We start from the raw sequence: 21,073 nt of genomic DNA, 5'->3' as shown, positions 1-21,073 counted from the left end.
TCAAAAACCTGTCTGTGAAGAACTTTCTCCAAATATCCAGCCTGAACCTCCCCTGGCAGAACTGAAGGCCATTACCTCTTGTCCTATCCCTAGTTACAAGGGAGAACCCCCACCTCACCACATCCTCCATTCAGGCAGTTGTAGAGAGCGATAAGGTCTCTGCTGGGCCTCCTTTTCTCCAGACTAAGCAATCTCAGTTCTCTCAGCCACTCATCATAAGAGTGACAGCAGGGCGATAGCATTTGAGGTGTGCAGCCTCCCTGGTGCTGAGCACAAGGGGACAGTCACCTCCCTCATCCTGACCACACTACAAGACAAGATGCCATTGGTCTTCTTGGCCACCTGGGCACATTGCTAACTCATGCACAGCTGGTTATCAGCCAGCACCTCCAGATCCTTTTCTACCACACAGCTTTCCAGCCACTCTGCCCCAAGCCTATAGCACTGCATCAATGTAACTTATCCAGATCCTTCTGAAGGGTCTTCCTACCCTCAGGCAGATCCACACTTCGTCCCATCTTGGTGTCACCTGCAAACTTACTGAGGGTGCACTCAGTCCTCATCCAGATCATCAGTGAAGATAAAAAACAGGGCCAGCCCCAAAACTGACCCATGGCAACACCACCTATGACCACTCACCAGCTGGATTTAACTCCATTCAATACCACTCTTTGGCCTGGACTCCCAGCTATTTTTTTTTACCCAGTGAGGAGTGTACCTGTCCAAGCCATGGACTTCTGCAAGACTGAAGTCTGAAGTGCTGTGGGAGACAAAGTCAGAGGCCTTACTAAAGTCTAGGTAGATCCACAGCCTTTTCCTCATCCAATAGGCAAGTCTCCTGGTCACCAAAGGAGATCAGGTTGCTTAAATAGGAGCTGCCTTTCGTGAAGACATGCTGGCTAGGTCTGATCCCTTGGTGTTGTGTCCCACATGTAATCTACACATTAGAATTTTTCAGAAATAACATGTATTACCTGATGAAGTAAATTGCTTATTATTCTTTTAACATAAGCAGCAAGGACTGACATTTGTGAAGTGCACTGTATTTATGTTGTTCTTTAGTATCTGCCAACTAAAAGCATGAAATGTCCAAATATTTTGTGCAATTTTACATAGAATTAAGCGAACCAAGTGACTAATTTGCACTTAAAAAGTGCTATTCATCTTGCATCCTTGAAGTTCTGTCTTCATGTTTCTTACAGTTGCATATATCGTTGTTGTTTGTTAGGCGGCAATACGGAAAGAACTGAATGAATTTAAAAGCACAGAAATGGAAGTACATGAGGAAAGTCGACAGTTTACCAGGTGGGTGAATCCATCTTTTTGTGTAAGTCAGAGAGAAGACTATGACAGCTGCCCTCTGCCTTTCTGCAGTCCTCTGCAAGTGTCTCATGACTAAATAGACTCCTGTGTTTAGTTTCCTTGAATCCCACCAGAATCCTGTTGCTGATTCTGGGGGTTGCTGATGCATCCCTAATGCTGACAGGGCAGTGAAAGTGACTGCAGTCAATCAGTTACTAAGTGGAGAAAGATTGTTTGGGAAATCTAAACAGTAATCCTTTGAAAGGACTAAACATTCCTCTCAGGTGAATTTAACAGTCCTGCCTTGCTTTTGGAAGCATGCAATTTGTAAATGTGTTTGGTTAGTGATGAACTTCAGAAAAGTCTCCATCGATATTATGGGCAGTCACCTAAACTTGTGATAGCATTTTCTGGGGAATGAGACAAAATCCCTTGTTTGGCCAATGAGACAGAATTCCTTGTTTGCTACTTGTAATATTTTAATCCAGACTTGTTTTATTCTCTGTATTGGATAACACGAAGATTTAGTCTGAAACACGATTGCTTAAAGAACTCTGAAGTGTCCAGTTTTTAGTAGAACTTCAAATTTGGCAGATTTATTCCTAGGAGGGGAGAGGAGTTTTTTCTGCCATCCCCATGGCATCTGATGTATCTTTTGAAATTCTGAAGGCTGAAAACTGCCACCAGAAGCAGAGCTTGCTGTTAGGATCAGCCAGCACCACATGCATAGTGTTATTGTCTTCACTTTCACACAGAGTTGTCAGATACAGACAGTTGCCCCGCTATTTCAATCAAACTTAAGATCCTAGCAGGTGAGTGTGAATCCTATAGTTTCACAGTAAAAATTCAAATCATGTTCTGACAATTAGAAAATGTCCTTTTCAGATACAGTTCTTTACCTTTTCATTTGGCTTCTGCTGTCATTTTCTCTTCAATTTTCTCTTCAATTAGTATATCTTATTCAGAACTATAAAAATAATATTTTTAAAATGGGCATCACAGTGGAGAGAAGGAAAATGTTTAGGAATTGAAATCTGGGTGAAAGAGATGGAGTGCCACCCTTTGCTTAAGTTGTTTTATTTTCCAAGTTGCACTGCATTATAGAAGCATAAGTACAAATGTGCATGAATCATACAAAAAGAATGAGATATTTTTTCACTGGAATTGAAAACAGTTGAGACTGATTATAGCTGGATTCTTGAAAGCTGAAGAAAATATTCAGTGGAGCGACAAACCAGTTAAAAAGTGAAAACTTTTTTTGAGATGGTTCTTGGAAAATAGAGTCAAAAATAATAGGCATGGCCAAATGATGGCAAATACAGGTAGAGATACTACAGAGTCCTGGAGGAATTTGATCTCAAGGGATGTATGATTCTCTCTGCACCCTTTATTTTCACTGAATGTGTTGTGGAGCCACTGCGTAGAACTCTAAAAAGAGCAACACTAGAAAATGTCTATTTAGGTAACTAAATTAATGCAGATGTTTTAAGTCAGTTGCATTTTTGAGCAGAAAGAAATTCAGTTTCCTACTGGATCTTTCATTTAAAATTATGTAGTTGGCCATTACATTTGAATTGATACGAACATGATTTGTTTTATGAAGGCTGTAGACAAAAGTCATTGTGCAGAGAAGGAGTTAACTCTTCTAAACAATTTTTGTTTGAAGGGTGATTACTGAGATAGTGCAAACTTGCACCGGTGGTTGGTTAACAAAGATTCATTTGTGAAGCTCTTTGATACAGTGAGACAACAAAGAAGCCACTTAATAAACAAAAAAATTCTTACAACATACCATCAGTTATATTATTTCACATTATAAAAAGTTCTGTTATTATAGTCAGTATTTACAGCATCTCTGAATTATTCAAATCTCATGCTAAACTTGGGAAAGAAAAGCCACTGTTTTTCATTGCTCATTATTTACTGCACAATAACTGTCAGCTGAATGGTTCTTCTACTACTAATTTAGATTGATTCCTTCTGTTGTTCTGTAACAGAATCCAAGAAATTGAGTTTCTAAAAATAAGGAATAAATCAAAGCTTGGGAAGAGGATATTAGTAGATGTTTATAAAGCCCTTCTAATGGAAATGCTATATATAGTCAATATATAAACAATATATATATTGCTATTCTTCACAAGTAAAAAAACCTGCCTTTTTTTGCAATGCACGGTACCCACTGTTAGCAGATGAGCTGCATAGTTGTGAATGTCACCTTTTGTGTACACCTCCTGTATTTGAAAACACTTTCCCGTTCTGTGCCATATTACTGAGGCAATGGGGGGCTTCCTTTTGTTTCTCTTCTCTGGGGCCATTTTACACAGTGAGGTGTATTTGGGCCTTTATTTGTCCCAGCTGGCAAAGAAAGCTTCTGCCATGCTATAAAATTTGTTGCTTGCTTTAAAAAAAATCCTTTAGATCTTTCTTTTTTTTTTTTTTTAAAGCCTCATTTTGCAGAATCTTTGAAAGACAGAAAGTTAATTTTTATGGCTCAGCAAAGCTCTTCTGGTTTACCATCAGGATCTCTCCAAATAGCAGATGCAGTATGGCTCAATCTGTGCTGCTAAACAAAGCAGTTTGGAGGCTGTTGTCCATTCCTGAGGCCAGCAGACTCAGCACAGCTTGGATTCCTACAGCTAACTTCTTCCCTACCACAAACAAATGAGGGTGTCTTGCTGTCCCTGGCTGTGTCCAGTCCTCCTGTTGGCCTGTGCTAACCCTATGCTGTGCCTAGGCAGTGTCTGGAAGACCAGTGGTTGGCCCAAGCAAAGCTGTGCTAGGGGCCGTAGCATAGCAGGTTAATGAAGTGGACAGACACATATTAGTGCCTGAGCTACATCATAGCTGTATGTCAGTTGCAGTAATGTAATTCTAATTGATTTATCATTTCAGGTTTCATCGTCCATAGTTGTTTGACCACATCCCATGTTTTATGTAACAATTTTCTTTGGGGAAATCATTGTGTCCTGAAGACCCAAGAGTGCACTGGAACTTGACTGAGTGTGAGCGTATCTTGCAGCTTGCCCTGAAGTTAATGAAGGATGTGGCCTCGTCTTTATTAATGAACAAATTAATTGACTAGGAGGAGAAGCCATATGAAGTGCTTATTTTAACAAAGATACATCTCGATGCTAAGACAGAGCATGGTGCTGTGGCCAGCCCACAGAGACGAGCTGATGGTCTTCTTCATCAGAGTTTGACACATCGGGAAGAGCAGAAGACAATCACTTGAGAGCCTAGGGCCAGGAACTCCTCAGACCTTATGGCATTGTGACTGGGGGTAACTGAGGAGGGGAGCGTGAGGAGGACTGAGAGCAGGGGGAGGGAGACTTCCCTTGTCAGCCAAAAGTGAATGGTGGGATGGTTGGCACTGTTTAGGGATGCACTTGGCCAGTGGGAAGAATCATTTAAAAAAACAAACAAACAACTGTGTGAGCAGCTGTGCATGTAAATTCTAGTGGCTGCAGCCTGTCTGAGAAAGACAGAAAGCCACAAGTCCTCATGTCATCAGTACTTTAGTGAAGAACTGTAATTTTCTCTGGTGCCAGTAAAAGCAGATGCCAGAAATTAGTCCTATTATAACTCAGAAGTCTTTTTTTTAAATCCTGATGAGCATGCTTCAAGAAAATACATTGAACATTCATACAGAAGAAGTATATTTTTCATTTTTTAATGTTGACATACTCTGGATCCTCCTAAATAGGTAAACAGGATTCAGAGAGCAAACAACACGTGACGCTATGAATGCAATGAAATTATTTGTGTTTAAAAACACTCCTTTCTACCTGTCACTTGCCATTCAAACCAGAGGGATCACTATCATCCTCACCTGTGGCAGGCAGTAGTAACAGCTTTGACATAACGTGTTAGTGTGGATCCAAATTCAGAATTGAAACGGGGCACAAAAGCCCTTACTGGCAAGTTGGAGCAGTGATTGCTAAATGACATTTTACATGTGAGAACCCTTGTGCTGCTTATAGGAAGGACTCACATATGAATCAGTGTGTCTTCAGTCTGTGGTCTTGTGAAAGTTAATAGAAAATCCTTAGAGCATCTGCAGCCTGTTTTTGTTGAGTGTGAAGAATGCTTATTAGATCCATAAATTTTTATACCATCTTGGAATTGTGTATGTGAAGACTGCTATTCAAACTAAATGGTATGGAGTGTGAAAGGCAATACATGCTTTTTGTAAGTTGGCCCTAAACCTATTAAAAAGCCTGTGGCGTTGTTTACACTAAGGAATTCTCTGTCATATATTAGCACTTATTTATCCTTTGAATTATGTACACAACATTTTTGGGGGGGAAAGGGGGGGAAGAGGGAGGGGGATATGGAATTCACATATGCATACATGTAATGCAGTATTACAATATATATGCTATTTATCCTTTCTAATGTGTGTACATATTACAATTTATTTTTGTCTTTTATGTGTCCTGCTTAGTTTTTAATTATGAAGTGTAAGTATTTCTTTTTCAGGCAATAAAAGGTCTGCGTAGATGTGATTCTTACCTCAAAACCTGCAGTAGATTCTTGTGGAATGTTTTTATTTTCTAAAATGGAAGATTGTTGATTTAGATGTCAGCCTAAAGGCAGGAAGGCAATTTAGTGGCTTAAATTACATCTCCCTCTTTACTGATATTTACAGCAAGATTAGGTTTGCATAAATGAGGTGGATTATTTTAGTAAAGAGCACTTGAAGTAACAGGAGAGTGCTTTCCAACAGTGGCCATCCTATTATCATAAATGAGTTGACAAACTTTTTTTTTTCTTAAAGAAAATAGATTTAAATGTCTGTTAGGATCATTTGTATTTTAGTAAAAATCCAATAGAGTAAGAGCCAAAAATATCAATAATCAAATAAGATAGCCATCTACGTGCTTGTAGATGTACAGCAAAGAAAAGAATAACCACCTTGCTTTTTTTAATGGAATCAATAAGAGGCATTAAGGTTCCATTTGCAGGAAATAGTTCAGCTTCTGCAAGGGCCATCATTTCATAAATATAGAAATATCACTTCGACATCAAGGAAGCAGGGAAAATGTATTCTTTGGCACTAAATCATACAGAAATGATCAGGCCATTAGAGAGTGAAGGTTTGTCAGCAGTTCTGGTAGAATCCTAATTTTTATTTTTAGAATTTGAAGACCAAACTTAAAACCTTGTACCAGCACTTAATAAATAGTTCTGCGTAAGGCTTCTTTTTGTTGCCAAACTTGGAAATGTGTGTCCAAAATCCTATAAAGGTTTACTCTGTTGACTTTGAAGTATGAAACACAATATTTCACTTCAAAGGAAACAGGTGGAACAATTAACTACACCTCAGTACCGCTTTAATCGCTTTCAAACTGTTGGAAGTACACAAGATACTCAAGGCAGAAATACAGCTGGGGTACAGAGTGTAATAGCTTTGGCCAAGGTCAGGTCAGACTACACAAACTTTATAGAACATAGCAGTTCCATTGACATGCCAGGGTATGTAAGGATTACATAAGTGAACTAATACTCATTAGGCTCTTAGGATGAAGAGAATCAAGTGACTCTGCAAGAAGACATTCCTCCAGACCAGGCTGAGAACATGAACGGCGAGAAACATGCTGCCTTCTTACTTAAGAGCTAAGGCACAAAGATGAGAATACAACTTCTGGCTCAGGCTTCCTCAAACTGCATTTTGCCATAAGGCATGAGGATATGTAGGTGAGGTATCTCTTAGGTTTTCCTATTCTCCTCCTGGTTTTTGTTAGTTGTTTTGTTTTGCCTTGTTTTAAAGTATTCTCTATGACTCATTGCTGGAGACAGAATACTAGCCTGGGTGGAGATGCTGAGCTGTTCTTTCATTTCTTGTGTAATTTCTTAATACTTCCATGATAAATAATCAGATGCATTCTTTTGCCTGCGGTTCAGTTAGCTACTTAAGCAAATGTATGTAACTGGACAAAAAGAGTTGCCTTTATTGGGACTTATGTAAAAATGTAGTATATTTGGAGAAACAGAACTATAAACTATCCATTGTGTATTGTACTCACGCACAGACTTAGAATTGTATATATTATTTTTATATTCTAAATATCAACTGGGAGGACGGCAACAGCTGTAAAGTGTTACCCACGCAATAAAAAAATGAGATTTTGGTATGTCACTGTGAAGCAAGTTTGCTTTACCTTATTACCTGCTTACCTGCTCATCTACTGGTCCTCTGTACTGATTCCAACAGCTTCAAGTTGCTATAACAGCCTGTTGGATAGTTGTGTACTTAACTCGTCATGATGCTGCATGCCTGTCAGCATGGAAAAAACAGGATAAGCCCTGAGAAACTCCTGAATGAGCAGTCCTGGTGGAAAGAAATTAAAAGGAGATTTAAAAATGGCAAAGAAAGAATAACACTTCCCATACAATACATAGAATGGGCAGCTGACTAAAAGGGATCAAGCTGTAAATTTCTGTCAGGTTGGACAGTTCATTTCAGTATCATCTAGAGCATGTGAGAAACCTTGCATGCATAGCTATGGTCCACAAGGTCAGATGTCAACTCAGATGTCCACATCCACACAGGAGAAAATTAGTGGGCTGAAGTGGTGGTTTCTGAACTGACCCTCTGGGCCACGTTTATCGCATGACAGCGTGTTGCTGTATGGGTATGGGGGTCAGGTGCTTAAGCAAATCCTAATTTATTCTTCACGAAACCAATTTGAATGGTTCTAGAACACCTCTCTGCTTTCAGGCAATATATGTTAGTCCTTACAGTTTCAAATGAGAAATTCCTCAAAATGTGATGTGTGTAGAATCAAAAACTGGAAAAAAAAAAAAAAAAAAAGCTAATCGGCTGTGATTATTTAAATCAAAAAAGATTTCACAAGCAGCGTTTTGAAACAGTGTAGGAGCAGGAGCCATGCCTCTGAATGACTGCATGCATTCACAGCCTCTCGCAGGTCTGCAAGGCTGCATCCATGGGTGGATTTAGTGTTTGCACATGGCTCTGCATGCCCCTTGCTGAAGTGGCTTTCACCCCCCTGCCCCTGAGCTGTGGGCCAGTACTTTCAGCAGCTTTTTGCCCGGTTATAAACATGGTCTGAGCCTCCATTTTGTATCCTTGTAAGAAGAGAAGATTAAAACTGCATATCCACTCCAGCTGCTCGGGAGCCACCTGGAGCCCAGGCGTGGGCTGAAGGAAAGGCCTACACGGCCTGTGACAGCCATGCTGCCCCAAGGCCTGCACTCCGGCACCGCTCTGGTTGGGCCCTGCTTATGTCCAGCAGGGATGACAGTGTGAACCCTTCTCCTGACATGCGCACTAATGCATGAAATGTGAATGTAAACCAAGCTCAACGCATACATCTGCGCTGCTGAGTGTATCAGAACCCTGTTGTTTACTGCTTTTACATCTTTTTTATTTGCATCTCAAGGAGTCAAGGCCTGTGCTGCTGCTGTGAACTGAAATATAGATGTACTCAGGGTGAAAAACAAAATAAACTCTCCTCCTGGCTTTAAGGAGCTCCCACATTCAGCTCCATTATTGTGATTATTTTTATCAACAAAGCTCAGTGCAATACCTGCTGCTGGCATCTAGCTTTTGGTGGACAAAAAACCCCCAAAAGCTGAAAGGTTTAGTAGGTTGATGTTAGATATTCCAAGGATCAAATAAAAAGATAAGTAAATTATCTAGATTTGAGGATAAAATAAAAAGTAACTTCCCCAGAACAGATCAAAGTTTCAGTTTAAAAGAAATCTGAAAAAAAAAGATATGTATCTATATAGAAAAAAGGGAGGAATTGAGTAAAAACATATTTCACTGTAATATTTTGACAGGTTTCTAGTTATTAAATGTAATCATTAGTAAGGTCTTGATGCATTTTGTCAGTGCTCCCACCTTGTTTTAAGATTTTATTGGAAACAGCATATGTGGACTAGATACAGCATTTCACCAATATTTCATTGTTTTCTAGAAGCTAAATATTGCATTGGATAGGAACAAAGAAATTAATGGTATTCTCAGTATGTTCTTGTTCAATCCCTAATTCTTTATATAAAAAGTCTTGCAAAACTATGTCAAATTTAACCATATTTGATCACTGTTATGATACAGTAAAATGTTGCCGAACATATCTTCTCTTCCTTTCACTACTTTGTGTGGTGATATACTGATTTGTAGACTTGTATCAATTTTGGAATTAAAGAAATACTGTATTTTGGACAATTGTTTTAGCTGGTATGCTCTTAAACAAAGAAAGATATCAATAGATTGTTTCAGCGGACTTTTGTGTGAGTAGAGGTGGGAAGGGTGTGGAGATGGAACAAGTTGCTATTCTTTCCAGTTTTTTATAGAGCAATCGCTCAAAGAACAGAACGGAATGGAATGGAATAGGTCCAGTTGGATTGGGCCTATAAAGGACATTGTGTCCAACCACTTTTACTCTGAATAAATAATGACAGTGTTAATATGCCCTGTTTCATAGACCCAACTGTACCTCAGTCAAGAAACTTCAAAGAACTTCTGTTTTCTGTGGCAGAGCTGAGGTTGACTAGGGACAGGGCACTGCTCAGTGCTGAGCATTATGCAGTGAGCATTTTGTATAATTAAAAACCGAATGCATTTACTTGTGTTTTAGCAGTGTGACATTAATGATCAAATATGATAACTATAAAGACATGGCTAGAAATGTCTGATGTTGCACACTTGTATTGATATCTGTGAATGTAAATAACTGGAAAAGCTATGAATTAATTACAGCTTCGGTACTGTAGCATATAACTATACACACACACAAATTTATTCTGATACTGTCATCTGAAAAAATAGAACATGTATTATGTTTTTTTCACAGAGGTCATATATATGCTTGTTCTATGATGTTTTTATTTAACAAGCAAAAAATGTGTGCTGCCTAGTTGTACAGTACTGTAGGATACTCTGCTGTGCACAGTTCCAAGTGCCTTAGACAAATGTTTAGCTCTTTCCATTACAGATACATGTGAATGTATATATAAATATATATAAATACAAAATAAAGGAAATAACCTCAATAAAATTGTTCAGAAAATCTTAACAGACAATATTCTGTTCTTGACTCCCTAGCAAGTAAATGGGCATATGTAGTGGAGTTAGAGAGCTGTTACTTGTTGGAAAGTTGTCTGCAGAGGTTGACTTAGAAGTCATTCTGTGTGGAAATGAAATGAAGGAAAGTGAAATGAAGTTCCTGAAACCTTCCTTTGAATCGAGTCACAGAACCACAGACTGGGTTGGGTTGGAAGGGACCTCAAAGTCCACCCTGCTCCAATTCCTCTCCTGGCCTGCCCACACTGGATCAGGCTGCCCAGGGCCCATCCATCCCGGCTCGAGCGCCTCCAAGGGTGTTCTGAGTTTACCTTCAAACGTATGTGCTTTGCAGGAACAAAGACAAAAGCTGATAGCATGGATCTGCTGGGAGTCAGCCTCTTCTCCCCTACCGCTATCGGCAGGACTAGAGGGAATGGCCTCAAGTTGAGCCGCGGGGATTCAGGTTGGACACTAGGAAATAATTCCTCTCTGAAAGAGCGGTCAGGCAGTGGAATGGACTGCACAGCGAGGTGGTGGAGTCACCAACCCTGGAGGCGTTCAAGAAACATTTAGGTGTTGTACTGAGGGACGCGGTTGAAGTGGGACATATTGGTGACAGGTGGACTGTTGGACTGGGCGATCTTGGAGGTCTTTTCCAACCTCGGTGATTCTATGATTCTCTGACTCCCGACGGGGCGCTGGGGACACCTAGCGACGTGCAGGGAGCGGCACGCCAACGGGAGCCGAGACGGTTGTCAGGCATGCACAGATACATTTGAAAGTACGCGGTGGCACACATAGGTGAAACAGTTGTTTTAAAAACAATTCTGTCCCGATTTCCAAGAACGGCCTTTCCCTTCGTTGCTACCTCAACTCAAACACGAACGCCGCCAGGGCGACAGCTGGCCCCGCCCCTCACTGCGAGGGCAGCCCGTAACTGCGCGTGCGCCGTGCCCTAAGGCCACCCCGCCATCGCTGGAGGGAGGGACCATTCTCCCTTTGTGGGGGACGAAGAGAAAGATGTGTCCCGCGGAGTGGCGGAAAAATACCCTACATGCGTTCCTAGAACCAGCCTCTCGATTTAAGTGGCGCCGTATTGCAAGAAAGCTGGTTGTTATTCTTACTAAAGAATAAACGCTCCCTTCGGAGCGACGGCCACATGACATCCCCCTGCGGCCAGTGGTTGCTCCCCGCACGCACGCCGCAGCCGTGCCGTGTGAGGCCAGGCCGTGTGAGCGTGCGCGGAGGCGGTGGGCCGGGGGCTGTGTTACGCCATGGTGAGCGGTGGTCGCTGTGGGGTGGAGGCGGCGGCGGCGGCGGCGGCTGCGTAACGCGCATCCCGTGGGATCTGGGAGAGCCTCGGGTATGCGGCAGCTGCCGTGTGGGTACGCGGGGTTCAGCGGAGAAGGCCGGGCAGAAGATTCTTTCCGGATGCTTTTAATCTTTCCGTTCTTACTCGCCAAGTATCCCTTTGCAGCCTCACAAGAAGAAGAAGCCCTTCATAGAGAAGAAGAAGGCGGTAACGTTTCACCTAGTGCACAGAAGCCAGAGGGACCCCCTTGCTGCTGATGATACCGCTCCGCAGAGGGTCCTGCTGCCTGCCCACAGGGTAAGCCACTGCTTGTCATGCGGGGTTCGTCCACGTGGCAGAAGCTACGGTGAGAAAAGTGGCACAATTCCAAAACAGAGCCTGAGAGAGTATAGCATGTAGTCACGCTTACTTAAAAGAAGGAGACACTGCTGGGAATTTGGTAGTTGTGAGTTACTGCTTGATGAGTTAAGGATGACTAGCTGGTCTTATGGACCAGCAAAACAAGCAGAGATTGACTGATCCTTTGCCTGCTCTACTCTGACCTTGAATTCCCACCTGCACTACTGTATCTACGCCTGGGACCCCCAGCACCAGAAGGATGTCGAGCTGTTGGGAGTGGAACCTGAGGAGGGCTATGAGAACTGTCAGAGAGCTGGAGCACCTTTATGAAGAAAGGCTGAGGGAGCTGCACTTCTTTAGCTTGGAGGAGAGAAAGCTTTGGGGGGGACCTCATTGTGATCATCAGAAGAGACACTGAGTTTTTACACGTGCCAATAGTGATAAGACAAAGTGGAATGGTTTTAAACTAAAAAAGGGGAGAGTTAGCTTAGGCATTAGGGGGAAATTCATTACTCAGAGAGCAGTGAGGCACCAGCACAGGCTGTCCAGAGAAGCTGTGGTGCCCCATCCCTGGGGACACTCAAGGCCAGGTTGGATGGGTCCCAGGCAGCCTGAGCTGGTGGGTGGGAAATCCTGCTCATGGCAGAGGATTGGAACTGGATGATCTTTAAGATCTCCTTCAATTTAAGCTATTCTGTGAGCTATCCTGAAAAAAAAATGTTAGTTTTGCTGTTTATGGAAAATGCTTTTTAAGTGTCTACTCAGACAGCAACCTAATAGTTACAGTGTATTAAAGTACACTGACTATTAAAATTCGTAGACTGGAAGGAGCAGTCCTTGAGAGCAGCCCTGTGGAGAGGGACCTGGGGGTCTTGATAGATGAAAAACTTAACATGAGCCAGCAGTGTGCTCTTGTGGCTCGGAAGGCAAATGGTATCCTGGGCTCCATCCGAAGAGGGGTGGCCAGCAGGGACAGGGAGGTGATTGTCCCCCTCTACTCTGCTCTTGTGAGGCCCCATCTGGAGTACTGTGTCCAAGTGTGGAGTCCCCAGTACAAAAAAGACAGGGAGCTGTTGGAGAGGGGCCAGAGGAGAACCACAAAGATGATCAGGGACCTGGAGCACCACCCCTGTGAAGACAGGCTGAGGGAGCTGGGCTTGTTCATCCTGGAGAAAAGAAGGCTGCGGGGTGACCTCATTGCAGCCTTTCAGTACCTAAAGGGAGCCTACAAACAGGAGGGGAATCAACTCTTTGTAAAGGGTTGATAACAGCAGGACAAGGGGAAATGGTTTTAAGTTGAGGGAAGGGAGATTTAGGTTGGATGTCAGGGGAAAATTCTTTACAGAGGGAGTGGTGAGGTGCTGCAAGAGGCTGCCCAGAGAGGTTGTGGATGCCCCGTCCCTGGAGGTGTTCAAGGCCAGATTGGATGGGGCCCTGGGCAGCCTTGTGTAGTATTAAATGGGGAGGTTGGTGCCCTGCAACCCCCCTGGCAGGGGGCTTGGAGATTCATGATCCTTGAGGTCCCTTCCAACCCTGGCCATTCTATGATTCTGTGAAAATAATGAGAAGAGAGAAGGCTGTACAATTTGCTGTAGAGTTGGTGTAATCTGATCCAAACTGAAGAGTACCACTTCTGATTGTGTACACTTGTATTTAATGCTGCAAATTTTAAAAACTAATTGCGAAACGTAGAGTGCTTTGTTAGTGGTGCAGTTAATTTAGGTACTAGTTGTTGCTAAGTGAGCCTAATTTTATTACCATTTCTTAAAATGTTGCTTTCCCAAAAGCTGTTTTCAGCAGGGGGGTAGTAGGCTGTTGGTCTTTTTTGAGTTTTTTTTGTTTGTTTTTATGAGTTTGGGTATTGTCAATGGATACATTACTCTTTTTTTGCTGTGTTTTAAATGGACTTAAGTAACTGCTTGTATTTTTTTTTCTTACAAATTCCAAGGACCATGAGGAGCAGAGAAGGGAGGAGCAGCGGAAATATGGAGTCTTTTTTGATGATGACTATGACTATTTGCAGCATTTGAAAGAAGCATCTGGCCCCTCTGAGCTTGTCCCTTCTTTCTGTGGACAGCAAAGCAGAATTGTCATCACAAGTGAGGGTCTCATAGAGGATGAAATTCAACGAATTGCTGTAAGTAGTATTTTTGCTGATAGAGAGATACAGATGTTTTTAGCTGCTGGCATAACTTCTAGAATTTCATGGCACTGGATCATGTTGGAATGGAAAATCATTGAGTCATTTCCAACAGTGAAGTATGCAGTTGCCCATCAGCCACTTGTAACATTTTGTTTTTGTGTTTATTTGTTTTAGGCTCCATCTATTAAATTGCCTTCCTCAGTATTTGCCTCTGAATTTGAAGAGGACGTGGGCCTGCTAAATAAAGCAGCTCCTGTTTCAGGTACCATAAAGTCTTGTACCTTTCTGTAGCAGAAGTTGCCATGCAGGTAGTACTCAGTAATTAATGACACTGTAATCAAAGCAGTAGTTTAGTTGTTTTTTTTTGTTTGTTTGTTTTTTTTAAGAACAGATTTAAGAGCAGGTGTAAAGGATGATCTATACTAAACCTGTGTTTCCATTCAAGACCTGCTTCTGTCAGTCTGTAATAATTGCTTTTAAGCATTGCATAGAGGGTGGAAAAAGGCCACGCGTTACTACTATTATCCAGCACATATGAATTAATAACAGGGAAAAGCTTCTTTCACTATAAACAATATTCTGTAGGTAACGCTATTGATTTATGACTTCCATCAGTTTGAATGCAAGGTGTGTAACTGGATTTTCATTCTCAAAATTCCTCTTTTCAATTGCTGAAATACATTTACTTTCCTTCATCAGCTGAATTTCAGTGTTACAGACTTAAAGGAATGCTCTTTATGTACCTATGTTTGTACTGTACTAAACATTCACTTTCAAGTAATCTTAGGTTGTTGTTTTTTGTAATAGTACTTAGTGTTGATAATTTAGACAGCAGGGTACTGGAGACACTTCTGCTAGTTACAAAAGGTTTCCCTGATGCAGTGTGGTAAGTGTTAGGGGCTGGGAGCTTTTCTTGGCAGTTGATCGTGCAGTACTGTAACTTGGGTCATCTCTGTTCTGTAATCGGAATCACAGAGTCCTTAGAGTTGGAAGGGACCTCCGAGGCCATATAGTGCAACTCCCCTGCAATGAACAGGCACACCTCAGCTACACAAGGTGGCCCAGGGCCTGATCCCACCTCAACCTGAGAGTCTCCAGGATGGAGCATCCACCACCTCTCTGGGCAACTTGTTCCAATGCCTCACCACCCTCACTGTAGAAGTTTTTTTCCTTACATCTAACTTAAATCTACCCTCTTTGAGCTTGAGACCATTTCCCCTTGTTCTATCAAGTAATATTCTAAGCAGCATGTTAAGACATTAAAATACACTTTTGGGTGCCTACGACGTCTTGGGGAATCTTCTTTTCTAAATGAGGAAAATGGATAAAAGGCTGATGACTTACTGGTTAATTTTTACGAAGTCTACAAATGTTACTGGAGGGAACTTGTGACTTTAATATTTTGCTAGTCAAATTGAATTGCTTTTTTATCAAGGAATGTTCAAGCTTCAGGATGTTGCAGCAACTTTCATAGTTAAGTTTTTTCTTTTCCCTTCTCCAGGACCACGGCTGGATTTTGACCCTGATATTGTTGCAGCTCTTGATGATGATTTTGACTTTGATAATCCAGAAAATGTTCTGGAAGATGATTTTGTTCTACAAGCAAACAAACTAAAGGAAGGGTACGTACATACTTTATGGAACTGCTTCTGTCACAAATGAATAGTAATGTTACTGTTTGTTATTTCATGTGTTATAGGAAGCAAGAGTGGTTTCACATTTCAGGCTTAATACATTTATGTCAAAGGAAGTAAGTATCACTATGTGTTATGTGGGTGGTAGCTTAAAAAAGATCAAAATTACGTGATTATCCAAGACAAGAGATGGGTTTCGTTTGCTACCTTGAGCCCACAAATTAATATTGATCAATAACAATACTTGTGAAGCATTTCTGAAGGTCTTGGAAATGCGTTTTACCACAGTGCATATTATTTCCTTCTGTTTTGTAAAATGATATCAAAGGTAACAGGCAATGATAAGTTTTACCACATTTCCTATTTAAGAGTCTGGTATGTTTCCACCTTGACAAAAACAGCAGAATGTAAACGTATCCTTGCTGTCAATGTGGAGATGTGTGATCCAACAGCTGTCAGAATAATTTCTAGTTTTTAGGCAATCGTGTCAGAGAACGCAACATTGAGCAGAGCTGTGGAAATATCTGTGGATTGTTCTAATCTGTTTTGTAATTCCGTTTAGGAGATCAGATGCTGAGGATGAAGATGAATGGGAAGATGTGGAGGATGATAGTGATGAAAAGGATAGTTGCAGTAACGATGAAGATTATGATTCAGAAGGCCCTTTGTCAAATGGTGGGGTTGATGGCCAGGGGAGAGAGTTCCTGTTTATGCAGGAAGAAACCAGGAGTCGTTTCACAGAATATTCTATGACATCTTCAGTAATGAGAAGGAATGAGCAGCTAACCCTCTTGGATGACAGATTTGAGAAGGTAAGATTTGAGAATGTGACCCTCACGCAAAAAGGTGCTGAATGCTTCTTTGGTTCATCTCATGAGGTGCTGTCCTGTATCTCTTTGCAAATTCCTCCTGCCTTTGGTAGTTAGGGCACCAAGCAGCTGTTACCTGCACATATTCAGCATGTAATGCTGTGTGCACTAAGCACATTGTGTTTAATAGGCTACAGTGTTAACTGATTGATATTGTTTAGTGAAATTATTCCAGTGAAGACAATGGATATTCATGGTTGGTGTAACGCTTCTCCAAGAAGCTCCGTCCTACCCAGTAAATCATGTAAAGCTTTCTTATACAGACTTGATTCTTTCACCCCTTCTCCACACTGTGCCAAGTATATATGGATGAAATCATGCCAGAACAGTGGAGATGTGGGCTAATATTTGTCCCGAGCAGCGATAAGCTTTTTAGTGTACCAGTTGAAGTGAAGACTCAACATTTTTGCAGAAGCTGATCTGCATATTTTCTTTCAGTGGTGTATGTTATCTTGCAATAACTTTGTTAATCCTGTGCTGAAAGTATATTGTCAGTAAGGAGGTAATCCTACCACAGGTGTGTGTGGCAGTTTTTCAGCAACGGAGAAGGGAACGGAAAGAGGAGCAAATAGGAAGAGATGGATAAAGCTCTATGCTGTCATGGACTTATTCAACAAGCGTGATCTAATTCAGATATCCACTTTTTATTTAGTTTTTTGAACAGTTTGATGAAGATGAAATTGGAGCCTTGGATAACGTGGAATTAGAAGGCTATATTAACACCGACAACGCTCGGTTGGAGGAAGTCTTGAGCGATTTCTACAAAGAGAAAGCAAAGAAGTAGGTACTCAGGTACACTGCTACACATACGTAGTTATGTCACCATGCCTTTATGCCAAAAGTTTGAGTGTGTTATTTCCAGTTCATGGACTTGCAGATTACATCTCACAATAAAAACAGCTTGATTGGAGCATTCTCCCTTCTTTGTGTGACCGAATGTCCATCTTGTTAGGACATTATTAAAATTAAATGCAGGCATTTTGCTGCTTTATACCATATTATATTCTTTTTATAATTTTATTATATCTAGTCTAAGTAATGTCCAGGGGTGTTCTTCCTTTCCCTCTTTAGGGCAACTTAAATTGCTCCATAGAATTTAGATTTGTTTTTAACAGACTCCATAGCCAAGGAGATTGGAATCAGCTGAGTACCAGCAGTGAAACACTGTATACCTAGTTATGTGATTATAAACTCAAGGGAAACTGTTGCCACTGTGCAACTGGAGCATGGCCAAGATCAGAGCTCATAAGGCAGCTCCACACCAATGTACTGAATTTACAGAGTGTATTATCTTCCTCTTAAAACAAGTGATATTATCTTAGAGTTAAGTGTCTAGGTATCCACCCATCAGCCTTCTGTTTCCTGGTTGAAAGATGTAAAGTGTCCCTTGTGAAGTAGGAATGGTTAGTAGGAGAGCATATAATCACCTCAAGTGCTTACACGCCAAGAAGTGTATTCTGTTCCTGTCCTGCAGTCACCAATATTGTGTGTCAGATGCTTTTGAGATACAGAAATAATCACTTTCTAATCTGTCTCTGGCATTCAAGCTTTAGTTTATAAGTGGCGATGCTTATTCTTGTAGCAGGTTGTAGTGGGAGCAGGTTTTTTTGGCTTAGGGTTTTACTGAGGGGAGATTTGTTTTACATAAGCAAGTATTTCCAAGAAATGGTGAACCTTTTTTTTTTCTTTGAAGTTGTGTGAAATTGGATACTCTTGAACCGTTTCAAGACACTCCTGCAAGTGAAGACAGTGATGAAGAGAAAGAAGAAAGAGTAGCTCTGGTTATCGAGGAACCAAAAGAAAAGTGGGATTGTGAATCAATTTTGAGTAAGTATTTGGAGTTCTTATTCATTCTTAGTACCTCAAAGTAAATGAGAGGTGATCTTGGCACTTTTCTAGCTCGACTTCTAGGTTTATGCTTCTGAAGTACAACATTAGGAATTATTGCAAGATAAAAGTACTCCCTTTCTGGAGATTACTTAATTCTTGCAATTTTCTGTATTCAAAGACTAGTACTATGATTCATAATAAATGTATTTAATTCTTATTTGCAAGTTTTTTCCTCACTATTTTTTTTATCTGTGTAACCCAGGTACATATTCAAACTTGTATAATCACCCAAAGCTTATCGAGGAGCCATCAAAGGTAAAAGCATTAAAATTACTCAAAGTAACACTGTGATTTAGGAGAACTTGAGAGAAAAGTGATTGTTGTCTCAGTGGATGACTGTTTAAAACTAGATGTAAGCAGAAAAAAAAGTTGGGAAGGGTATTAGCCTGCAGCTTCACCAGAGAAGGGTTTGGATATATAGAGATATTTATAAAGATAAAAATACACACACGTCTTTACTTATATTAGAAGGAAAATTGAGTAAGATTTGACTGATTAAATCATTAGGTGCTCAGAATTCCTATAATAGCTAAGCAGAAACTTAACAAGAAAACAAATTCCTCACTCTCTTCTCTCAATACAGCTTCTTTTAATCTACATCTTGCAACCTCATAGAGGAGATTTCTCTTGAGAACAGATTTAGTTGACATTTTACTGTTTGAGGTGATGTACTCCAGTTCTTTGGCCTTCTAGAAGTTCCTCATGAGAAGTAGAGCAGAGCTTGATGTGCCAGGCATGCATGGTTTTAAAGGAAAAGCTTTTTCTTGAAGCCTTACGAAGGCAATATTGAGAGCCTGCTTAAGTCCATTTTTCAGTAATATTAAATGAAAGGAGAAAACATTTTTGTTGTTCTAGGGGACTTATTCTGCTTACAGGTGTTTGATTTCACTCTGAGATTAATGTGCATCTTTCTGAGGGAAGAATATGTATAAGAACGTTTGTTACCGTTCCATCTGAATCTGCTAGTTTTATTCTGTGCAGATAAGGCACTGCAATCTGCACTTCCTGGAGGGGAAGCCAGAGACCATTCACACATATGCACTGTCTGTTGTAGCCAAAACCAATAAAAATTTCCTCAAAGACTGGAATTCCTCTGCACGTCCTGCCTCAGAAAGGTCTTACTGCTAAGCAGGTGGAACGCATGCAAATGATTAATGACAGTGACCTGCCAAGAGCATCGACACAGCCCCGCTCCAAAAATGAGAGCAAAGAGGACCGCAAAGCCAGGAAGCAGGCGATAAAAGAGGAGCGGAAGGTAGGCCTTGTTTTAAGTAAAGCCCAGAAAACCAACAACTTTATTCTGGAATTCTTTGAGTTGTAGGAACGTTTTGAAACCCATTGAATTTTGTGTTTAGAAATTAATGGCAAAGCTTTCTAGTCTGAAAGGAATAATTATTAGTACTTAATAATAGAAAGGAAGCTAGCATTATGGAAGTTCTCACTGGACTCCTATATGGAACTTCTGGGTGTTTGCGTGGGTGCTGTTGGGTGGGTAACTTAAAGGGGAATTTGTATTTCAGTATTACCTAGGGAAGCAAGGAGAACAGTAACAGAATTTCAAATCATACAAAGTGAAAAGTCTCCAAAATAAACATGGAAAGCCTACTTGGACACATTGGTAATTAGTGGTTTTATTTAGCACCAGAACTTATCAGCTTGTGAGGAGTTTCAGCTAATTAAAGATGATAATTCTGGATTATCAGATTTAAGTGTTGAACAAGAGTTAATGCTGGAAGCAAGACGATTATGACTTCTCTTTTCATGATCCATAAACATTAGTTACAGTGGTTTTCTATTCCATAAATTTGTAATTGTTCATATGCACAGGAACGCAGAATGGAGAAGAAAGCCAACAAGATGGCCTTCAAATTGGAGAAAACAAGGCAAGAAAAAGAGTTGCTCAATCTGAAACAAAACATGCAAGGACTGAAGCTGTCTTGAAATTCAGGAACTTTCATTGTGGAAACATTGATTTCATCTGTACTGAGAAGGAATTGGTAACTGAAAAGATTTGCCAGGCTTGCACAAAGGGGGCTAATGGTATTTGGTACAGCAATATCTGGCTTGTCATTCTTTCTGAAGTTATACCTTAAATAGTGAATTAATGTCTCTCTTGTCGTGTGTTGAATGTCACGGCAACTGCTGCAAACTTTTGTCACCCTAGAAATGTATTAAAATTTTAAAATCTATTTTTCTTATAAACTGTCACTGAGGAGAAAGTGTCACGTGTTGAATGCATTCAGCACTTCAGAAAAATCCTGCAGATTTGATCTGATTCTTCCATTAAAATATTTGAGTTTGTACAGAGCACTGTATCTACTTATCTCTCCCTTACATTGGCTGTTAAATATAGTGCCTTGACAGAGCAGAATTTTGGAAATGAATGAGTTTCACCCATTCCTTAGTTCTTTCAGGGATTGATTATTTATTGTTTGGATAAACTTTTGGTAAGCAGAGGTGTCTAAAAAGCTATTGTGTAGCTGAGCATCCCTCTTACTAAGATGAGTTAGGTTTAGGTCAGATATTAAGAGAGAGTTTTTCACACACAGG

The 21,073-nt window shown here is 40.8% G+C and overlaps 2 protein-coding genes across 2 annotated transcripts in view; both read left to right on the top strand.

Moving 5' to 3' along the window:
- The window catches only part of PHACTR2 (phosphatase and actin regulator 2), a gene marked incomplete at both ends in the record, with an annotated part of 126,649 nt that extends 115,376 nt beyond the window's left edge, over positions 1 to 11,273 (top strand). The window contains 2 exons of the mRNA XM_079550336.1: positions 1,229 to 1,327; positions 11,181 to 11,273. Coding sequence (XP_079406462.1) covers positions 1,229 to 1,327; positions 11,181 to 11,273 — 192 coding nt within the window. The remainder of the gene's footprint in view (positions 1 to 1,228; positions 1,328 to 11,180) is intronic.
- A 222-nt stretch (positions 11,274 to 11,495) lies between these two features.
- On the top strand, positions 11,496 to 20,464 carry LTV1 (LTV1 ribosome biogenesis factor; the record flags this gene model as incomplete). The annotated part of the gene is made up of 11 exons (XM_079550335.1): positions 11,496 to 11,699; positions 11,814 to 11,945; positions 13,936 to 14,124; positions 14,305 to 14,392; positions 15,632 to 15,752; positions 16,327 to 16,576; positions 17,286 to 17,413; positions 18,327 to 18,460; positions 18,726 to 18,778; positions 19,578 to 19,778; positions 20,351 to 20,464. 11 exons carry the CDS (start codon positions 11,496 to 11,498, stop codon positions 20,462 to 20,464), a joined length of 1,614 nt encoding a protein of 537 aa, XP_079406461.1.
- Positions 20,465 to 21,073: the final 609 nt, after the last annotated feature.

This window comes from Tetrao urogallus, assembly GCF_951394365.1.
Source record: "Tetrao urogallus genome assembly, chromosome: 2".
Classification (NCBI taxonomy): domain Eukaryota; kingdom Metazoa; phylum Chordata; class Aves; order Galliformes; family Phasianidae; genus Tetrao; species Tetrao urogallus.
The sequence above is the reverse complement of the archived record's forward strand: the minus strand, read 5'-3'. Positions and strand labels throughout refer to the sequence as shown.